The sequence below is a fragment of the Lingula anatina genome, chromosome 5 (genome assembly GCF_051362555.1).
Source record: "Lingula anatina isolate TDL-2025a chromosome 5, LinAna3.0, whole genome shotgun sequence".
NCBI lineage: Eukaryota > Metazoa > Brachiopoda > Lingulata > Lingulida > Lingulidae > Lingula > Lingula anatina.
In genome coordinates this window covers 6,028,104-6,047,199 of record NC_141771.1, presented here as the reverse complement: position 1 = coordinate 6,047,199, position 19,096 = coordinate 6,028,104, and the positions used below count along the sequence as shown (strand labels likewise).

Below are 19,096 nucleotides of genomic sequence, written 5' to 3'. Positions count from 1 at the left end.
CTTCTGAATTTGCTGCCTAGAAAATTGTGATATTATACTATATTTTATACTATTTCTTCCTGACTAGCAGTGTAAAAAATCAAGAAATGAATAAACCAATGACGCGCGGTTCTAGTTTCTTGTATTCTTTAACAAATAAGGACTTGGTTCTGTACCCCTGTTGGTTGGGGTTCGCTGTCTTTTAGCAAAGTTTAAATTAGTTCTGTCGTCAAAGTGTCATGTCGGTTCGGAATTCCCCGCCTCTGCAATCAATCAATTTCCCTGGGCGATCTCGGCTTGATTTTAATGGAAATTCACAGACGAGTCACGTACGCGTTTCAGTAGTTCTGTTACAGCACGCAACAAACGCACACTGCGGAATTTACCTGGTGTGTGATCGTCATCGACTTCCTCTGAAAATATTTGATGGTGGACTACGCGCGCATAGTTTACTTGTCCTCATGCTGTGACAGGATCAGTAGAGGGTAAGACTTTGATTTGTGGACGTAGAGCGATCATTTTTTTAAATGTCGAATCAATAAGAAAAACGTTTGTGAAACGTTGCCTGTCAAGTAAAGTTGCAAGTTGCAGTGCATTTCGCCGCTTGGTTTAATGTTTTCATTTTCCCACTATTTTGCCACGATTGTCTGGCATTTTGTTTTGCAATAAAAAAGGCGACCTGCTGTGCTGATCTGTATCATTAAAAGACTTTTTTAAACGATTAGTTAAGCATAATTGAACATTCAATACCATTTTCTTTGAAAATCGTTTCCATCTAATATCATTATGTAACAATCAATTATATTACACAACAATACATCAGGGAGCCATAGTTCAATTACAGGCAGACATTCTGGCATTGTTTGGGTGCTGAGACTATTGTCTATTGGTATCACTCTCGTAATCTCAGCGGGGGAAAAGCAATAAATAGTGCAATAAATCTTCTATTAGTCTATTTAAGTGTATCCTTCAATACTCGAAGATCTAAGTTTTATTACAATAGCACCGGTCTGAGATGCTTTCGAAGCATGGTAAGTTAATTGGGACCTTCTTTGTTTTGTTCAACTTGTCCATCAATTTCGTTTCCCTCCCAGAAAAAAATAATAATAAAAGAAAAAGAAAAAAGAAATGAGTTGTAATGGAAATTTCCGTCCAGTATTTAATTTGGAAAATGTATGATGTGCCCCTATCCCCCCTTTTCTATCTCGAATGCTAATTGAAACTGGTCTCCTATAAATCGTGAGTAATTAAGAAATGTAACTCACCCGTCGGCGGATACGGATCCATAATCAGGAATTTGGCGAAGCATATCAACTTTCTTTCCTTGGCGATGGCGTCTATCACAGAGTCCATGGTGTGGTTCGAATGCAGGTCCTCGCCGTAGTCGGGATATGTAAAGTTGAAAAAGGCCTCACTGTAAAAGTCATCGTCGTAAATCAACTGCGCTTCCTCGGACTCCAAGACATCGCTGGTTCCAGTAAAATTTGCGTCAAGGGAGACGGCGTTCGTCGCGGTTGCGTTGTGCGTTGAATTAAGCATGGTTGCCTTGAGGTGCCTTCACATTCGAGTTTTGCAAGTGTTCATTGTATTCAGTCGATGGTTACGTCTTTGTGGAGGTATGCCTTAAAAGAGAGCATATATATATATATATATATAGCATTTACTACCACTTTTAGAAATGCACAAATTGGGGGTGGAGACACTGAAAGTATATGAGACCAAATTTCGGTCAAAGAATACGTTATCAGGCAATACGACAGCACAGAGGGAACCTTGAGCGAATGTAGCTGCTCCTCTTATGCCATCTGCAGCACGACTATCTGCGCGAATTACATCTCACTGAGCGGCAAGATTACTGGCGGTCCGCTTTTCCAGAAATATATATAGTATACTTGGAATCAGTGCAAATCGACAGATTTTGATCAAATATGTAAGAAAGCGGATTCTATGTAAGTCAGAGTGTAGGAATAAGAAAGCTATTGGTTCACGAAAAAGAGGCCGTGTGTAGAGAGTTGGAACAGGGGAGGGGAGTTGGAACAGTATGTATTTTCACTGATACTGGGAATGTTTGGATAGAAAAAATATAAATGAGCAAGGTGGTGCATTGCACTGGTACACTGAAATGAGCACTACACGCCCAAAGAACCTGGGTCTCTTTACACACACACACACACACACACACACACACAAACACACACACGTGCGTTTCAAATAAAATTTAAAAAGGACGCTTATTTCGTTTTATCGGCCTGTTTAAAAACCCTTTGAGCAATGTATGATTGTGATTGCCTTGACGAAGCTTTCTACTCTCTGTGACTTTTGATTTGTCATATACATTTGTTGCAAAACTTTCATTCTTAAAAGTTTTTAAAGGAATATCTCAAAGCCGACATTGTGTAATCAAGCCTTGCAGTTTCAGCCGTCTAACTTTTCTCTTTCCCTTTTTAACGTATGGCACTAACGTATCAGAAAAATTGCCCGCATGCAGACAATTTTAACGCTAACGGTTTGTTAAATTTGCGTCGTTTGAACCTGCACAAACGTTGTGCAGGTTCAAACCCAGGCAGAAGTTAAAATATTTAGAATATATATCAAAAACAATATCACACTGCTTGTACAGGAGGTATCATCAGTTTAATGCGCTGGAAACAGGATGATTTTATAGGCTCAATGTTGTGTGTATATAATCAATGTCACATAAGAAACTCATGCGTGTGACAGAGCTTTAAAGCCAGTGTAAAGCTTTTTTCCCTTCAAAAATATATTCGACCACATACATTATTAACTATCAAAGAAAAAAACACCCAAAATGCTTTTAGCGTCCTAAATACCTCGTCTATCACTGGCATCGGCGTTTGTGGAATATTGATCTGAAAACAGACACAACAGGCGAGGTTTGAAAATCTAACATCAATATCAGATTCATAGGCTTAATGGGCTGCCGACCTTACGCTTTATTTCACACTACCAAGCCAAAACTGCTTTACTTGTATCTGGCGCTTTGGGCTGGTAGGGTATCGTAGAATACTAGGACCAGCCCAACTAATCTTAACTCAAAAGGAGTGCACTGGTTTATGATAATAATAATAATAATAATAACAATAATAACAATTTATAACATTATTTTGCACAGGTAAGCCTCTCCTTAGATTTTGAACCACTTGCGTCAGGCTAACCCTAACCTGTGTAATTAAATGGAGGATGGACTCTCTGTTACTCGGACCCTCAGTTTTGTCACATCACCACTGTGTTATCGAGCATGCACGTATGTGTAGGCATCAGGGTTGTTTTACCTTGTGAATTAGTCATCTGTGAGCAGACAAAGTGATTCACTGTGTAATGCTATTGGAACTGTACATAAATGTTCCAGTTGGTCTTTCGTGAGATAACTTTTACGTCATAGCCGTAAAGAGGTGGAGTGAAACTGCAACATTAAGGTCCCATCTCATTGGAGATATTGACTTGTTTTTCTGTAAAATCACCAAAACATGCCCACTTTTTGTAAGTTTGCTTGGTTGGTAAAAAAAGGGTTAAGTTCACCGACCCCCTGAAAATCTTTCGTATACATACACAATGTAAGCTTGAACCGAACGTAGGTCCTCGGTTTAAGCAACCAAAACACAGACAGGAACGCCTATTTCCTTGATTGTGCCAAAACCACACATCGATTAACAGAAATGTCGCGTGTCACTGATCGTAATCGTAAATAAATGTTTTAGACTTTTAAAAGAGAGAGAGAGAGAGAGAGAATGAGAGAGAACGCACACACTTTCAATCGATGCCACTTCCGTTCATGAGTTCCTAGCCATTTATGTGTTAGGCCAACAAAGTGCACAACTACCAAATAATCTGGATGGTTCCAAATAAGATCAACTGTTTATTTTATAATATAAACATATACCAGTATCTAAATAAAAATAAAATTAAAGAGACGGCTTAAATATCCCTCTCCGCCGACAAGTGACAACCCACAATAAACTATCACATATACATATACTGCTGTATATACAGTAGATAAACAATAATAAAACACCAGTAATACCTCAAACGGACACCAAATGCCGTAAATCATATACGAGATCGATTCTTCCCCTCAGAAACGCTAATTCGAAGACAAAACTCCTTACCTTCTCATATAACAGACAGCAGCTCGAATACTCGCGAAACTTAAAAGCCAACAGTGACCATGAGGTCCACTTCCACCGGGACAGGAGAAACGCCAACAGAAGAACGGCCAACAGTCTTGTCTTTGCTCCAGAAATGCCGAGGGCCTGGTAATGGCAGTGCCAATAGAACCGTTCTCCTCGTCACCGGAGTTCAGAGACTTTTGCTACCGTTCCACCTGATTGCTTTGACTTTTGTTCTCTGTGAGCGCACATGGTTTATAACGTGGAACGAGGTTCCTGGTGACGCGTATAGAGAGGGGAGGAGTGAAGGATGTTATTGGCTATAGCTAGCTATTTCAAAACGAAACTTGGAGACAAACAACTATGGTTGTGTAAGGATGTGTAAGGCAGTTGTAAAGGACGGTTAATGATGAAATCCATGTGGAGACAGAAATGATTCCTGAAGTGATGTTGTAGATGGGTAAATTGGAGGGGAGGGGAGAAAGTATCAGTTTAAAAAGAAATAAATTCTTCGATAAAAGCGGTTATTAGCAGACCTAAGAGTGAAATAAAGGCGATGACTGCATTATATTCCGAAATTGAAAAAAATTAAATGTCTATTTTCAGCAAAAATGAGGTGTCAATGCCGTTAACGTAAAATAATCAAAGGGCTTTACAGAACGTCAGTGAAGGCGAGAAAAAATAAAAATTCAAAGTATGACCGAAAGATAGACTTGCGCCGTGTAGTATTTTGGGAAAGGTAATGCTCATTCAAAAGGGCAGAGTTTTGATGTCTTCTTCCTCTGTTCTCTTCAAGTCATCCCTGTATTTTGTAAAATTTTTAATTTCCTAATTCAGATGACAAAATATCCAACACGAAATGACGCAAAATGTCATAATGGGAACTGGCAAGAATCGACAAAAATTCTATTTTGGGCATATCGTTACAGAAATGCAGGAAATGAAAATAGGCTGCCAGTTAAATAGTTCTTTCCTCGCGAAGAACAACAATAAAGGACACCGTTTTACCATCCATTCACTACTAACAAGTACTTGAAAAGACAATCAACTAGTTAGCATGAAATGCGTCTTGCAGTATCGAATGTCAGTCATGCTCAGCTTTCACCTTGACTTCTCACGTTCGTGAAAACAACGTAAAAGAAAGAAACAGCAATACTTCTTCGAATTCTTTGTTGTTCTTTTAGTGTAACACACAGTCACACAAGTTATTATGAATATATACATACCCCATGGAAATGATATAATGTTTATTGTAAAATGTCTCTCTCTTTCCCAGTCCTTATCCCTGAATTCAAAATGCGGAGCACAGCATGTTTTTATTTTTACTCAAACCACATACGTCAACAACGGGGTCAACACGTCTGTCACAGTTTACGGTCGACTGACACTTCTGTTTGTATCTGCGGGGAAACAGAGAAAATCTCGAAGGTCATTTTCGAACCCACGAAATACATACAGCTGTATAACAAGCCACACTTAGGTGTATGAAAAAGTGAGAGAGAGAGAGAGAGAGAGAGAGAGAGAGAGAGAGAGAGAGAGATAGCGAAGGCAGGAACAGAATATCACATTATTACCTGAAAACTCCTACATCTACTTTTTTGCTGTTGACATTTATAATAAATCCCAACTGAGTCAACGCTCTTCAGTGGCAAAAATGGTATTTTGCGCCTTAAAAATGGTGTTAGTACTGTATGTTAGATGGACTATAAATGTGCCTAGGGACACTGCAATTAGTCCATTACCTCTTCTTCATGTACTGTACTCTGTACTCGTATATATATTATTTACCCCGAGTTTTGTCCCAGCTGCTCACGATCTTGTTACCTAGATACCCTTGTTACTCTAGCTTTTAAAAAGATTGACGGTAAAGCAAGATATGGATAAGTATTCAGTAGACAGTTTTGCCCTTAGACAATTTTGTGACATTATTATTGACGTCACGAATAATGGGGATCATCTTTGAAATGAACCGAAAACGCCAATAAAATGCTCAAAATATACAATATCCAGGAAGTTTATAAAGGCATACAGATATATATATATCCTATGCAACAAATTGACGCACCAGTAAAAAGAATTGTTACACAATTCGTCAGTTGTTCATGTACAATGTAGCTCATACATGCATCCGGCATATCATGATAATACCATGTTACCTGAAAATATGTTATCTAAATAATAGTGACAAATTACAGGTGCGTTCAACAACACATGCAATCGACCCAAAAATAAATAAATAAATAAATAATAATAATAATAATAATAATAATAATAATAATAATAATAATAGGTTACAATACATTCATTCATTTCAGATGATTAAAATTTCTAAAAGAAAATGAATAAACACGGCGATGACAAGTCTGGTTAACCAAAAACCGCGGGGGACAAACTGTTCTACTCGATAAAGTGACTATAAATATAAACATCGCCTTGTGGAGCACACTTCTGGGTTTGTCGTCGGAGTAAACTGTGAACTGATGGCTACAGTAATGGTTCATGGCTTGGTCACTGCTGACAGGGAAAAGTGTGTTAATTTCTTGTAATGCGTCTTTGGTGAGTTGCCAGCTTTAGACCCTTTTTGAAAATTGGCCCACGCTTACATCCCATTTCCCTCCCCTTCCTTGTGATAGTCTTGGGCAGGGCTTTGAATAAGTTATGAACTTGCTTACAAAAAAGATAATAATAATAATAATAATAATAATAATAATAATAATAATAATAAACGAATAAATAAATAAAATTTAAAAAATCCACCGGTCCTCGACTCTCAATCCCTTTCTTACTCCGTCCCTTTCATACCCCAAATCTGAACACAACGCAGCCTGATTGATTCAATCGAGCAAAAAACAAACGCGCAGCCGTTTGTCAAAAATGCATGTTTACGTCTGTTATGGAAACTGTCTTTTTTAAAGTCGGGTTCACGCCGCTGCCGAAGCTCAAGTTCTCACGACTGTCTAGAGGGCAAAACCTTACACTTCGCCGCTTTGAACTTAGGTCTTATATTTTGTAGCACTCAGCAAAGTTTGCACTGAATCTGCTGGAGCAGGGGGAGCGCAGAGCGTTCTCATGGAAAAATGCGCCTTTCTAAGAATCTGACATCTATTTCAAACGATAATTTTCGATTAAAACACATCTTTGCTGAATTTTTGAATAAACAAATTATGACATTACTTGGAAATCAAAATTGCGCCTTCCCTTTAAATTTCTACTTATCTACTACGTATACATGTAACTACCAGTGCAGTACATAAAGTATAGCGGTTGAGGAATCACACACGTCATATTACAAGGGCAGCTGAGAAAGCTTATGTGTGTGTGAGTATGCTTTACTAACCAACCTCGGTCTTTCGTCAAATTTGATCGCGCGTTTGATACTGTCAGAAAGACTGGATTTCCATTCAGGTCCAATTCTGTCGAAGATGAATCGTTTCTAAAAACACAGCTGTCCTCAAATTCGGTATACATCACAGTGTTTCATAACTCAGTGAAGAGAAAGAAAAGAAAAGAAATGAACAGAGAAAGGCAAATTGAAAAAAAAGGAAATTGGAAGTCGCGACAGCCTGGGTGGCAATTATGGAGAGATAACAGTGTTATCTTCTTTTGCATTATTACTACATTCAGTTCATTTTATAGTGGTTAAGCAAGCTATAAATATCCACCGATTTCATGTTCAGAATCTGTAATTTCACACTGTATTCTGTGCAGTTAATTTGTTCCTCACTGAAGTAAATTTAAAAACGTGTGTGTGTGTGTGTGTGTGTGTGTGTGTGTGTGTGCGGGGTAAGGAAGTTGGATACGGTGTTTTTTTATTTATTTGTTCTTTTTTTTTGGGGGGGGGGGAGGGGGCGGGGGGTGATCATTCAGAATAAGACAACTTATAAGCTGGGGGATAAAACGCCAAAAATCATATCATTTCATACATGTATCATATTATGGACATGTGACGTCGGGCATCTTTTGGCTTGGATCTCCGTAATATTTAAATGACTAATTAAAATTTAACTTAAAATAATTACCCATTTAACTTTAAAGAAGTCTGACTTCGCCACTAAACTCCCTTGCTTACTACGCTTTCGACATAAATTGGTTGAAAAATTGGATTGAGTTCTCTCTGACCCGCCCAGCCCCCCCCCCCCCCCCCCCCCCCCCCCCCCCCCCCCCCTGTATGTACAGTATGAGGTGTACATGTACTTACTGGGTAATTACAATGTGTTCAGGTCACAAGGCAGTGACCGCTATGGCCTCATCCGTCAATAATAGATTAAAACTCGAAAAATACCTGAACGAGGCTAATTGATTCCGAAAAGGCATGCCTCCATGGTATTTAGGAAGACTATATTTAGATTGAAAACGTGCAAATTCAGTCTACCTTGTCAAATGGCTATTTCGAAGGTCGAAAACATTCCTCTTAATTATGTTTCCATTTCTTTTTCATTTGCCGGTAGGGCTGTTGAAATAAATGTATGTTCTTACTCTAAACGTTAACAGGAAGAGAAGTTGAAATAAATGAGAATTCAGGCGACCACAAAATGTCCAAAAATCAAAATGTCGGTATCAATCCAACGGCCCAAAGTGCTCGGTAGTTTGTTGACAAATATATACGGAGTTGGTGGTCTTCAGGAAAGAAATGCTCAACTGAAGTGATGCCTAATCCCTTTTCCTGCCTCATGAATCATATTCAGAAATTGTCTCCGTACGCATTTTCAAGATCAATATTTGATTGCGATTTCTTCGAAAAACTGTATACATGTAACTGTTTAAACTGTCAAATTCAGAGAATAAACCAGAGTGGATAATTAATTTTAAGATTCTAAAATCTTTTCTTTCTTTTATTTAGGGCTCACTTTGAATGTGACAGACATACCATCTTTTTTATTAGACTTTATTTCCCTTTGCAGATACAGCTGATTATATATGGCAAAATTGCTTTCCAGTGAACATGCCTATAACATCCTCAAGTGTCTCTATACTGAGAGTGGGGATGTTCACAAAGCAATCCCCTTTCTACCCTTCGTGAACCAAGATATTCTACAGAATGAGAAGAGATGAAAAATTTTACACAGTTACTTATATTTACCTAAAAAAAAAAAAAAAAAAAAACACAAAACAAAAAAAAAAAGATATTAAATTTCAAAGTAAACACCAACCCGGTCCTCTCCCCACCATCCACTAGAATGTGTCAGAGAATAAATTAACCTACTTCTTGCCCTTATTCTACGACGACAAAACAACAGGTCCAGAATTAGTTTTTGAACAGCCGTACTACGAGCCCGCATTTGATCCACGTGCTCGTAACGCACATGTAAATGTTTATTCAGCGCAGGCGTGTTTCTTGATATCTATATTTCTGTCAGTACCCCCACGCTAACACTGAACGAGGACATGAAATTCAAAACCCCAAGTGAATTCAAATTACTCATCGCAAACAATAAATGATCTTCAGTTTTTTTAAGCCGGTTGTTTGACACTGATAAAGGCACTTTTTTAGACTCGTTGGTTTATGAAGGATCTACCACCGTGGCAAAGCGGCACTATTTGTTATTGCATGAACTACTGGTACTAGTAGAGCACACATTACCATTAGAATTATTACCCCACTTACACTGGCAGATGATGGCTTTTGCTCAGTGGAAGGGGAGAAGAATAATAAAAAATTGATTTCTTCGCTGTGCAGATATTAACACAGTTGACACAGACAAAATTAGTGTAATTAACAAGCACATGAATAGGGAAACTCTCCGTTTGTCTCGTGGAGGGAGGGGGGGCGTTGAAGGAAGATGGAGAGGCGTGGGGGGGGGGGGGCAAGCTTTCGCCAGTTCACCCCTCCCCCAATCCGCCATTGCACGCAAACGCACAGAATTGCTACACGCGCATCTTGGCACGTGCATGTGCACAGCGCACAGTGAGCCAGTCAAGCATACGCACACGCACACACGGGAGAGGAAAAACAAGAGAAAGAGAGAGTGAGAGATTTCACCCGTAAATGTATCAGTACACGATTTATATTTAAAATCAGCCGTAACCAGGGGTTATTTATCTCGGCCTATATCCTACTGAAAGTATTTCTCTTAGCCACAGTTTGATTCATGCTTAGTGCACCTAAACCTATGTGTCATATGACAATGTGATGAATGATTCACGATACTTGTACCGTATAAACTTCTCACCATGGTGAACCAATGTTTATAAGGTTAATTTCCGCAATTAAGAAAAGTCTTATTTAGATACTTGCTGCCAGTGTGCTGGTTAGACCCCAAGAATTAGGTTGAAAACAAGCGTCTAGAAGTATGTTTGATAACTTTAGATGAACTATAGATCAAAATGTGTGTCAAGGATGATTTAACTCTCGTTATCACTAGTTTTTTCTTATTAACATATGATGGTTTAGCTATTTCTATTTGTCCCACGTACACAACTTTCAAATCAACCTATACCCCCAAATACTGTCGCTAACCTCGGTGCGGTCAGCTGTCGTGGAGAAAAATAAACTAAAACACCACCCACAAATTAAACAGCTTTTCTGTAAAATTCACTTGTGAATGCAGGGTGCTCTTAAGTGGGACTCTCTACCAGATGAATTATGTGCACTTATCTCTAATGCGAGCGCAGAAAAGTGCTCTAAATAAACCAGCGGCATATCTGAATACATCTTGTGAAATATCAATCTGTGGCCCTATATGTAATACAGGGGGCTAAATGAGGGGGGTGTCAAAACTCATTCCGCTCGGTAACAAAAGACGAGGATAATTCATAATTCTATCACTGGATTTATTGGAAAATGTGCTTGGTTTTTGTCTCCCTTCGCATGTTATACGTTTTTTCTTTCTTTCTTTCTTTTTTTTTTTTTTTTTTTTTTTGGGGGGGGGGGTACCTCCTAAACCAAAGGGAGGGGGGTGCGTGTTTTCTGTGCCCTCCCCTGAATCCACCATTATAATTCACGAGCCACCAGATAAGCTTATCAGACTTTTATTATATCGTGTCATTTATACCATCATACTGATAAAAATGCGAAGATATAATAGATGCAATGAAAACTTAAAATTTGTCTTACCTTTTAATGTGACAAACACTACAATATACTGTAGGTCGTTAAGTTACACCGCGCGCCTCCCCTGCTAATCTCTTCCTTAAAACTGACTTACGTTCCAGTAGCCTATCTGTATGTACGTCTTCTTTAAAAGGAAGCGACTACTGTACTCAGGTAGACCCGTGTAATCACTACATTAAGGACGCACAGGTGAGAAAACGACAGAAGGTGGCACCGATGCATAACATTTTATAAACAAGTTCTTGTATTATATCGCGATACCCCATGCAGCGAAGTAATGGAGTATGTCCGTGTTTCCATGGTTAAGGCAGCGTAGAGCATGGCAGACGATCGGACGATTGATGCCAAACGTGCGTCTTGAACGATAATGAAGTTACACAGCAGCGATAATATAGATGAAAAGCATATTACTTACAAGTGTCATGTGTTTAGTGCTTGAGTACCCGTTGTCCCCAAGGTCTTGCAGGTACCTTAAAATCTTCTGTATTCCGAAAAATTCTCATGTAATGAGCTCTCTCGCGAGTTGAGAGGAGGTCCTCGATCACGCGAAAGCTTCTATTCTTTTTTTAATTCATTTTAGTTCGAAACACGGATGAAAACAATTTCATCGTAAAACCACATCCTCGTAAGACTAAAATAACCATATTTGAACTGAATGACAGAAGGGCACGTGGCTGTCTAACCGAAATTGGCAGGGTAATGATTTACGTATAATATATATCCATGTGCACTAGGATTATCGATTAATGTGTAAGTCATAAATGTAGATCTACTGCTGAAAATTTTAGGTGTACTGCTGAAATGTCTCAAAGACTGTATAAAATATACAGGGAGGCATGGCGACATGAGCCTTATGGGGAGCATTTAAAACTAAATAATGCACATTCAAAATACGAGTAGTAAAAACATCGAATCCAGTTTCAGGGACGGGTCGAACGTAGAGTAAAATCATCTATTTTGTTATGGACACTCGACTTAACGGGAAAATCCCGGTCTGGCACTCCTTTTATCGATAGACAACTACATTTTAAAACGCGTTGTAAATCGTAAAAGTTTCCTCCCCATTCCCTAACGAATCGGAGGGCTTTATAAGTATTTCTTCTTTGATCTTTAAAATTTTGATCTCACTTGACGATATTACCAAAATGCCTACATTTGCAGAAGCAGAATCCTGCACCTGCAATAGTTCGTCGATCTGGTCTTTGCCCGGAAAAGCACCAACAATTGAAAATACCCAGACGTCCCGTAGCGACACACAAACAAAGACTTGTTTCCAAACATGTCATAGACGAAAATAAACCCACGAGTAGAAATAAAACGCTTTATTGTTAGAAAATAATTGCCCCCGTAAAACAGTATAAAGAGGAAGGCGTGGTTCATTCCAGTCCGCAGTAAGGACTTCGTTATTCTCAAGGTCAGACAAGAACCTTGTTCAAATCATATTTAGGGTTATAATGAAGCACGTTTCAGCAGCAGTTTTAAAAATACCACTAAAACGACATGGGCCAGGCTTGGGGAAAATATGGGTCGTCGCAGCTAGTGCGGACCCCCAACCTTAACTTCTTATGTTCCTCTTTTCCAGTCAAAAAAACAAAGTAAACAAACTAAGGTAAATAAATAAACGAGAAAACGAAGCGAAGCCAAAAATACTGTATAATTGAATGGTTTATTACCAAAGCTTTATTGCAAAGGAAGGTACTAGTACAGCATGGCTCGAATGCAAATTTCAATATGATGTTAGATGGACGGCTTCGGTTGATTATTTTTTCCGTAGGCTTGCATAGGTTTTATTGCCTTCTCAGCTGTCTACTAGAAGTATATCTACAGCGATTATTAGACAACCCGGGGAAACAAATGCAAAAAAGCTAATTGAAAACATCAGACTAGGATAGTATTTATTTAATATGTATATACAGAGCAAAGGGGTGGAAAAGTAAGGTTTCGTGTCGTTTTACTTTTTCATTTTCATCTTATTTGCCGTTTCAATTTATTATAAGTGTAGGTAAGGGGTGGGGACGAAACATAAGAAGCTAAAGGAGGTATGGTCGTGCCTGCTGTACCGCTCTGGAATCGCCATTACAATCTAAAGACCAGATCGTAACAGTATATATTTGTTCAAAAACGGTCTATCTGCAAAACCAGAGGAATACCTCATCATAGCAATTGCGCGTAGTTATGTCCCGAAATTTTGACTAAGTTCTATCACATATTCTGTTAATTTATTTCTTTGGAAATTCCAGTTACCTGATACTTCACACCTGTGCATCGTGACATAAAAGAACTCCATTCCTTTATTATTTCTTGCCTCTAAGACTGAAAATGTATTTCGACTACATGAGGTAATGGTCCCAGGAAGTGTGAAACAACCACGCTAGAAAGTTCACATGTACCTAAGTAGAAACCTTGCCAAAACTACTATACATACAAGGTATATTCTTAATGTGCTTTCTGTAATTGTAATTACATTGTATATAGTCTGATGTTTGAAACAAACTGTATATTCTTTATGTCAAGAACAACTACATGTACGTTTCTATCTTAATATACCGGTACCTTTGTAAATGTTTTGTCATTGTAATTATGTTCGAAATACACTTTTATGATTATTTCTATTGTTGTTGTTGCTATTTTTAATATTAACTTAAGAATTATAAACACATTAAGATGAGATTGCATTCTAATCTACGTCGTTATATGTTCACTGGCATTGCACTGTAACCCGGATGGTTACTTAGTTTTTGAGCGAGTAGCAAACTTGAAAACACCGAAGACATCAATGGTATCTCATGAAGATCTTTATTTGCTGACGGGCTACAATCTGGCACGCAGGCAGGGACAGTCACGACGATCACCCGGGGTCTCTCTCTCTGTCTCCCTAACTGAGAAGCCCTCATTTTATAGGGAATCGTTCTAAGTCCTGCGTGCCCAATAACTATTACTAAATATGTGTAATTTATAGGAATAATAAAGGAACTAAATGTAACATACGTGATTAATAGGAAGTGTGATAAAACTAAATGCAGGGACTATATTACATTTCATAGTAGCCCTGAACACGGATATGTTCTCCGGGTAGGAAGGTTACATAACGCTCGGACCTGGGAATGGCCTCAACTGAAATTTCCCCAGGTGTAGTGACTGTTTTTGGTGGAAGAGATCAAAAGAGCGAAATGACTATAATGAGGCCAAAGTATTTCTACAATTTTAGAGTCGGCACCGGGTTTTCATTTTCTGTCATCTGAAAGGGATGTATCTTCAATTACTTAAATAAATTACTCTACCGAGATTTTTGTTTCTAATTTTGGTTTCTCTTCCGTGATTGAAAATGTGATTTAAAGGCAGAGACAAATTGTATAACACTACCGTGTTATAGCACCATTAAAAAGACACAAGACCGACTTAGAACCTATTTACCAGGCAGTCGTGTGAACTGCTCCTCATAGACACTAAACGGCAGATCTGTTTGACAGGTGAGTTACGAGATTATCTATGGCAAAATATTATCATGTCAATAGCTGTTGGTAAATAATTTCATTCCTTATCTCCGTTTCAATGAAAAGTTACAGGTGAATTGCCTTTAAAAATAAATTAAATCCTAAAATGTTCGTCATTTCGGATTATTTACATAGTTGAGTGAAAAAACCTCAAACCTTTTAAAATATTCAGTTAAAAGTCTCTTTTTGGGGGACTTAGTGTCCTAGACCAAACATACATGACTTCTCGATATCACATAACTGATAAATGTCGACTAATGTGTCTGGGAGTTTATAGACTGTGACTCGTTTCATGCCCATTGAACTCCTGCTTTTCTATTTTTATTGTATAGATGTCGAAGCAAATAAATTGACGTATAACTTAATTCTATAGCTCAATGCAGCTTACCTGGGTGTTTTAGTATTTTTTAATGTTATTCGGCAAGATCATTCTTCATTGATCTTTTTTATCCCGAATTAGTTGAAAGGGCTTTTCATATTGTGCACTGATGCCTTTATAACAGAATCCGTGTTTTCGTCGTATTATAGATCTTGTTTGCGTCCTGTTAGCTGTGCTGAATGAAAAAAAGATTGTAACAGTGATCGGCACCGTTTAATCAATACGAAATATCGTTATAAACCAAGGTAAAAAAATTAAATGTTAAAGAGACGCTATAATGTATTCCCTTTTCCTGCAAATCGTTGTGGAAAATGGGAAATGATATAGCGACCATTCCGAAAACAAATCCCAAAACTCAATTGCACAGTAAGCGCTACCTAATTATATAACCGTGATTTAAAAAATATCGACCACAATAAAAGCAATTATCTTCACAAGCAACATGTTGAACTAGATCACGCTTGGCAGCTTATACCTACGTAAATGGAAAATGAATCCATGAGATGGAATATTTCGCCTAGAATTTGGGAACCATGATTCATTTATAGTCGTACTCTGTATTCTCCTCTTTCCCATCTTTTTCTAAGAATTACATCAAGATTTGTGAGAATGTTGTTGAGATACCTTGTCTATAGACAACACAGCGCCAACAAACCAGTGTACTATATATACCAGTATAACACCTCGATTGCTAACGTGAGGAATGATTTGGTACTAGCTGAACATCGACCTCTCCGTTAATACGTAAAATGTATATATGCAACGATCTTTAGAACTCCCAACCACAAGTCTAAACATACAACGGTCCTTCCACGTCATATTCAGAATTTTTTATAAGCGGGAGTGGGGTGGGGGGGGGGGGGGCGGAGGAGGTATATCTTTTAACGAACGTGGTCGACCCACTTTAAAGCTTACCGCCGCTCGCCACCAGGAGTCTATTCTGTGTCTATTAGGGATTATGCAGCAAGCTTTCAAGCAGGGCTCCGTAACTCGAAAGCATCGCGAATTGCGACCGAGTGCAAGCGTCCCTATTCCATAACTCGCCTATACTAGTCCCATATAATACATTGTAGCCTCTATGTGATATGGGTATTCACGATGATCGATACTTTCGAGTTACAGGGCCCTGGTCCGCCATAGTCCACGGATCAGCTTGTTCTGAATGCGCCTTAAGAAGATGGATCGTTCCGTCTCGTTCCGTTTTTTTTTTTTTTTTTTTTTTTTTTTTTTTTTTTGTACCCATGTATTGTTTTTTGTGTTGTTTTTTTAAAGACTGGACAGGGAGAGATAGATATATTTCTGAATCAAAAGGTAGGGTAGCACTGAACTCACTGTGCACCCCTGTATCCGTTTTCACTTCACATGCACAACATAATAACCGTGCTACGAAATAGATTATCATATCACGATGATTTTATCTTCAGGACACCCTCCGCGTCTCGTCTTAAAATACCTTACACATTTCACACATTAACACATTCCGTTATAATATTCTCACTCTCAGAAAAGTGTCACAGAAGGTAATGGATAATAAGGTAATAAGAGTGAGGCACGAACTCACGCGGGAAGGCTGAACGTTAAAAGATGAGGCACGAACACACGTGGGCAGACCCTACTCTCTGACCACAGGGTGCGCTTATAGTCTGATACAAACTTAAGAGCTTGTCCACGAGAGAACCAGCCCAGGGTGGCAAGGTGGGGGTCAGCGGATTTCAACCAAATTTGTTGTATGGAGGCATATTAGGAAGTTATTCATGAGTTAGGAAGGAATCCCAAAAATATCCTTTCTTCAGAGAATTATAGCCTATTATAAGTCATGGCTTATGTAGCCTCTTTGAGACTCCATTTTTACCTTGGAAAAATAATGATATATTTTGTGTAAATTAAACAAAAATGAAGAAAACTAAAAAATATTAGACCTTACAATCATTGAAAACAATCATTTGGCTTGCCACAGATATATGTAGAATTCAGATAAGACCCTGCTTGGGTGAGCCACACCCATTTATAACACCCCACCCCCCAAAGTCCAATTTTGATACTACCATCTTTAATTGCATATATCTCCATCTTCACAGGGTTTACAGCTATAAAACTGCATGAATATTTTAGGCAGATATGGATCATTCCAAATCAATTTTCAAAAGTTACTGCTGTATTAAAACAGGTACTGAAAAATACCTCCAAAGTTGGCCATTTTTAAGGCAAAAAATCGTGGTGGATTCATTAAAGTCTATGTAGACAATGGGTTTGATTAATTTATTAAACAATTTTGCTCTACAATGATGTTACTAAATTAATAGGGCTGGTGAACATGGAAAGTGGGTGTGTACTAATGAATATCAGGTCAGTAGGTCAAGGTCACTGGGCTTCATATTTGTAAATTGCCATATATGGACTTCGTAATTTATATGGACAAAAAGTTTAGAGGAAATAAATCATAGACTCTGTTACTTTGGATAGGCACTGGCAATTAAGTTGAGAGTTTACAAGATAATTTTAATATATATATATTTTTTTAATATCATCAATTTGGTGAATACAAATTAAAATCTTAGTTTAGTAGCGATTTCTTTTTGGTGCAATATTTATCATATAGAGATCAGGATATGCCATAGTATTTATGATAGCAAAGCCAGAACAAATCTTTTTTAATTATCAACAGTTTTTTTTTAATCATCCACACCACTTTTTGGTGACTATTTATGAGCATACAGTAACTAAAAAATTATTAAATTTAGTTTATTGTTGTCTCAGATGAATAATTAACAATAATAAAAAAAATCACAAAATTATAATACAGCAATACATGCAAAGCAGTGCAACATTAGTTGTGATCATTACAAACTATATCATAATGTAGCAAAACAAGATAATTTTCTATTCAAAAAGCAAAACTAACACAACCGCAAAATATATCCTGGTGTTATGAAACATCTTTGCAGTTTTGTATCAAACATTACAGCTCATAACATCAAAGTTTTTAATACATTCAAAAATAACTGCCGATTTTTTCTTCCTGAATAGTCTGTTACCCTCCTTACTAACATTTCAATCTCATCTTCATGCTCACAAATGCTAGGTTCTGCTGGCCTGTTTCTTGTGCCCTTCTAAACTCCTTCAGTAAAAACTCCTTTACTTTATTTGAATATAGTTTCAAAGGTTTAGATGACTTTAAAGCTCATCCATTGTGTAACTCAGTGAGATATTCAAGAAGGTGGAGTTCTCTCACAGCTGATGTGCTTTAAGTTTTTCTTTAGTCAGATTGTTGGCCCACCAGACTTTAATTTGATCAAAAGCTGTTTTTTTTTGTTTTTTTTTGGCACATTTCATAACTGTGGTCTAAAAAAGGACCTTACAAATACTCTTCAGTCTTAGTAGCAAAAGATTTCAGAGAAAACTTCTCTGGACAAGAAAAAATTTCCCTGTTTGTGATCTTGCTTGGTATAGTCCCAGTTGGCATATTTGCCTCAGAAAAACCCAAATTAACTTTAACATCAGTATCACTCATGTTAAAACTGCTGAAGGAAGGGAGACACCCTTTCTCATGTTGTAGGAATCAAGAAAGCTAAATTGTTGTAATTGGACACTCCAGTCCACGCAGGTTTGGAAGATGTCTGTCTAGCTGGATGTAGAAAATGGCTCCAACTGCAGAAACTAGGGCCTCATGCATCTCCTCAGCATTTGTTATATTGTGGCTTTCATTTACATACATGCCTTTCTACAACAGCCGTCATTTCCACACTAGTTTCAGTTTCTGCAAGACTTTGGACTCTTTTGCTGACCATAAGATCACTGTGTGTCAAATAACACTTCTCAAATATGCCTGAAATATAAATTTAGCTTACTATAGACACATGAAAACACTTATCTGAAAGTTAATTGATACATTGATGAAAAATAAATTATTATCCCATTTGTCCATGTTTTATAAGTAAGGCATGGTTTCGAATATTAATTATGAGCCTAGCAATTTTGCCAAGACCAGCCCTAGCTTCAATCTAATTCCAATTGTTACCCTTAAATTTATTTTACCCAAGTACCATTAAACCTACATAAATACCCA

General features: G+C 37.9%; 1 protein-coding gene across 4 annotated transcripts in view; it reads right to left on the bottom strand.

The window, feature by feature from the left end:
* Nucleotides 1-19,096, bottom strand: part of LOC106168451 (corticotropin-releasing hormone receptor 1) — a 45,764-nt gene that overhangs the window by 14,816 nt on the left and 11,852 nt on the right. The window contains exons 1-2 of one of the 4 annotated variants that reach the window (XM_013547504.2): nt 11,573-11,730; nt 1,245-1,601 (exon numbers count right to left, since the gene is read on the bottom strand). In XM_013547504.2, coding sequence (XP_013402958.2) covers nt 1,245-1,518 — 274 coding nt within the window. In that variant the 5' untranslated portion in view covers nt 1,519-1,601; nt 11,573-11,730. Of the gene's footprint in view, nt 1-1,244; nt 1,602-4,106; nt 4,327-11,160; nt 11,517-11,572; nt 11,731-19,096 lie in introns of those variants that run through there. The other 3 variants (XM_013547496.3, XM_087013466.1, XM_087013467.1) reach the window with 3 other exon arrangements.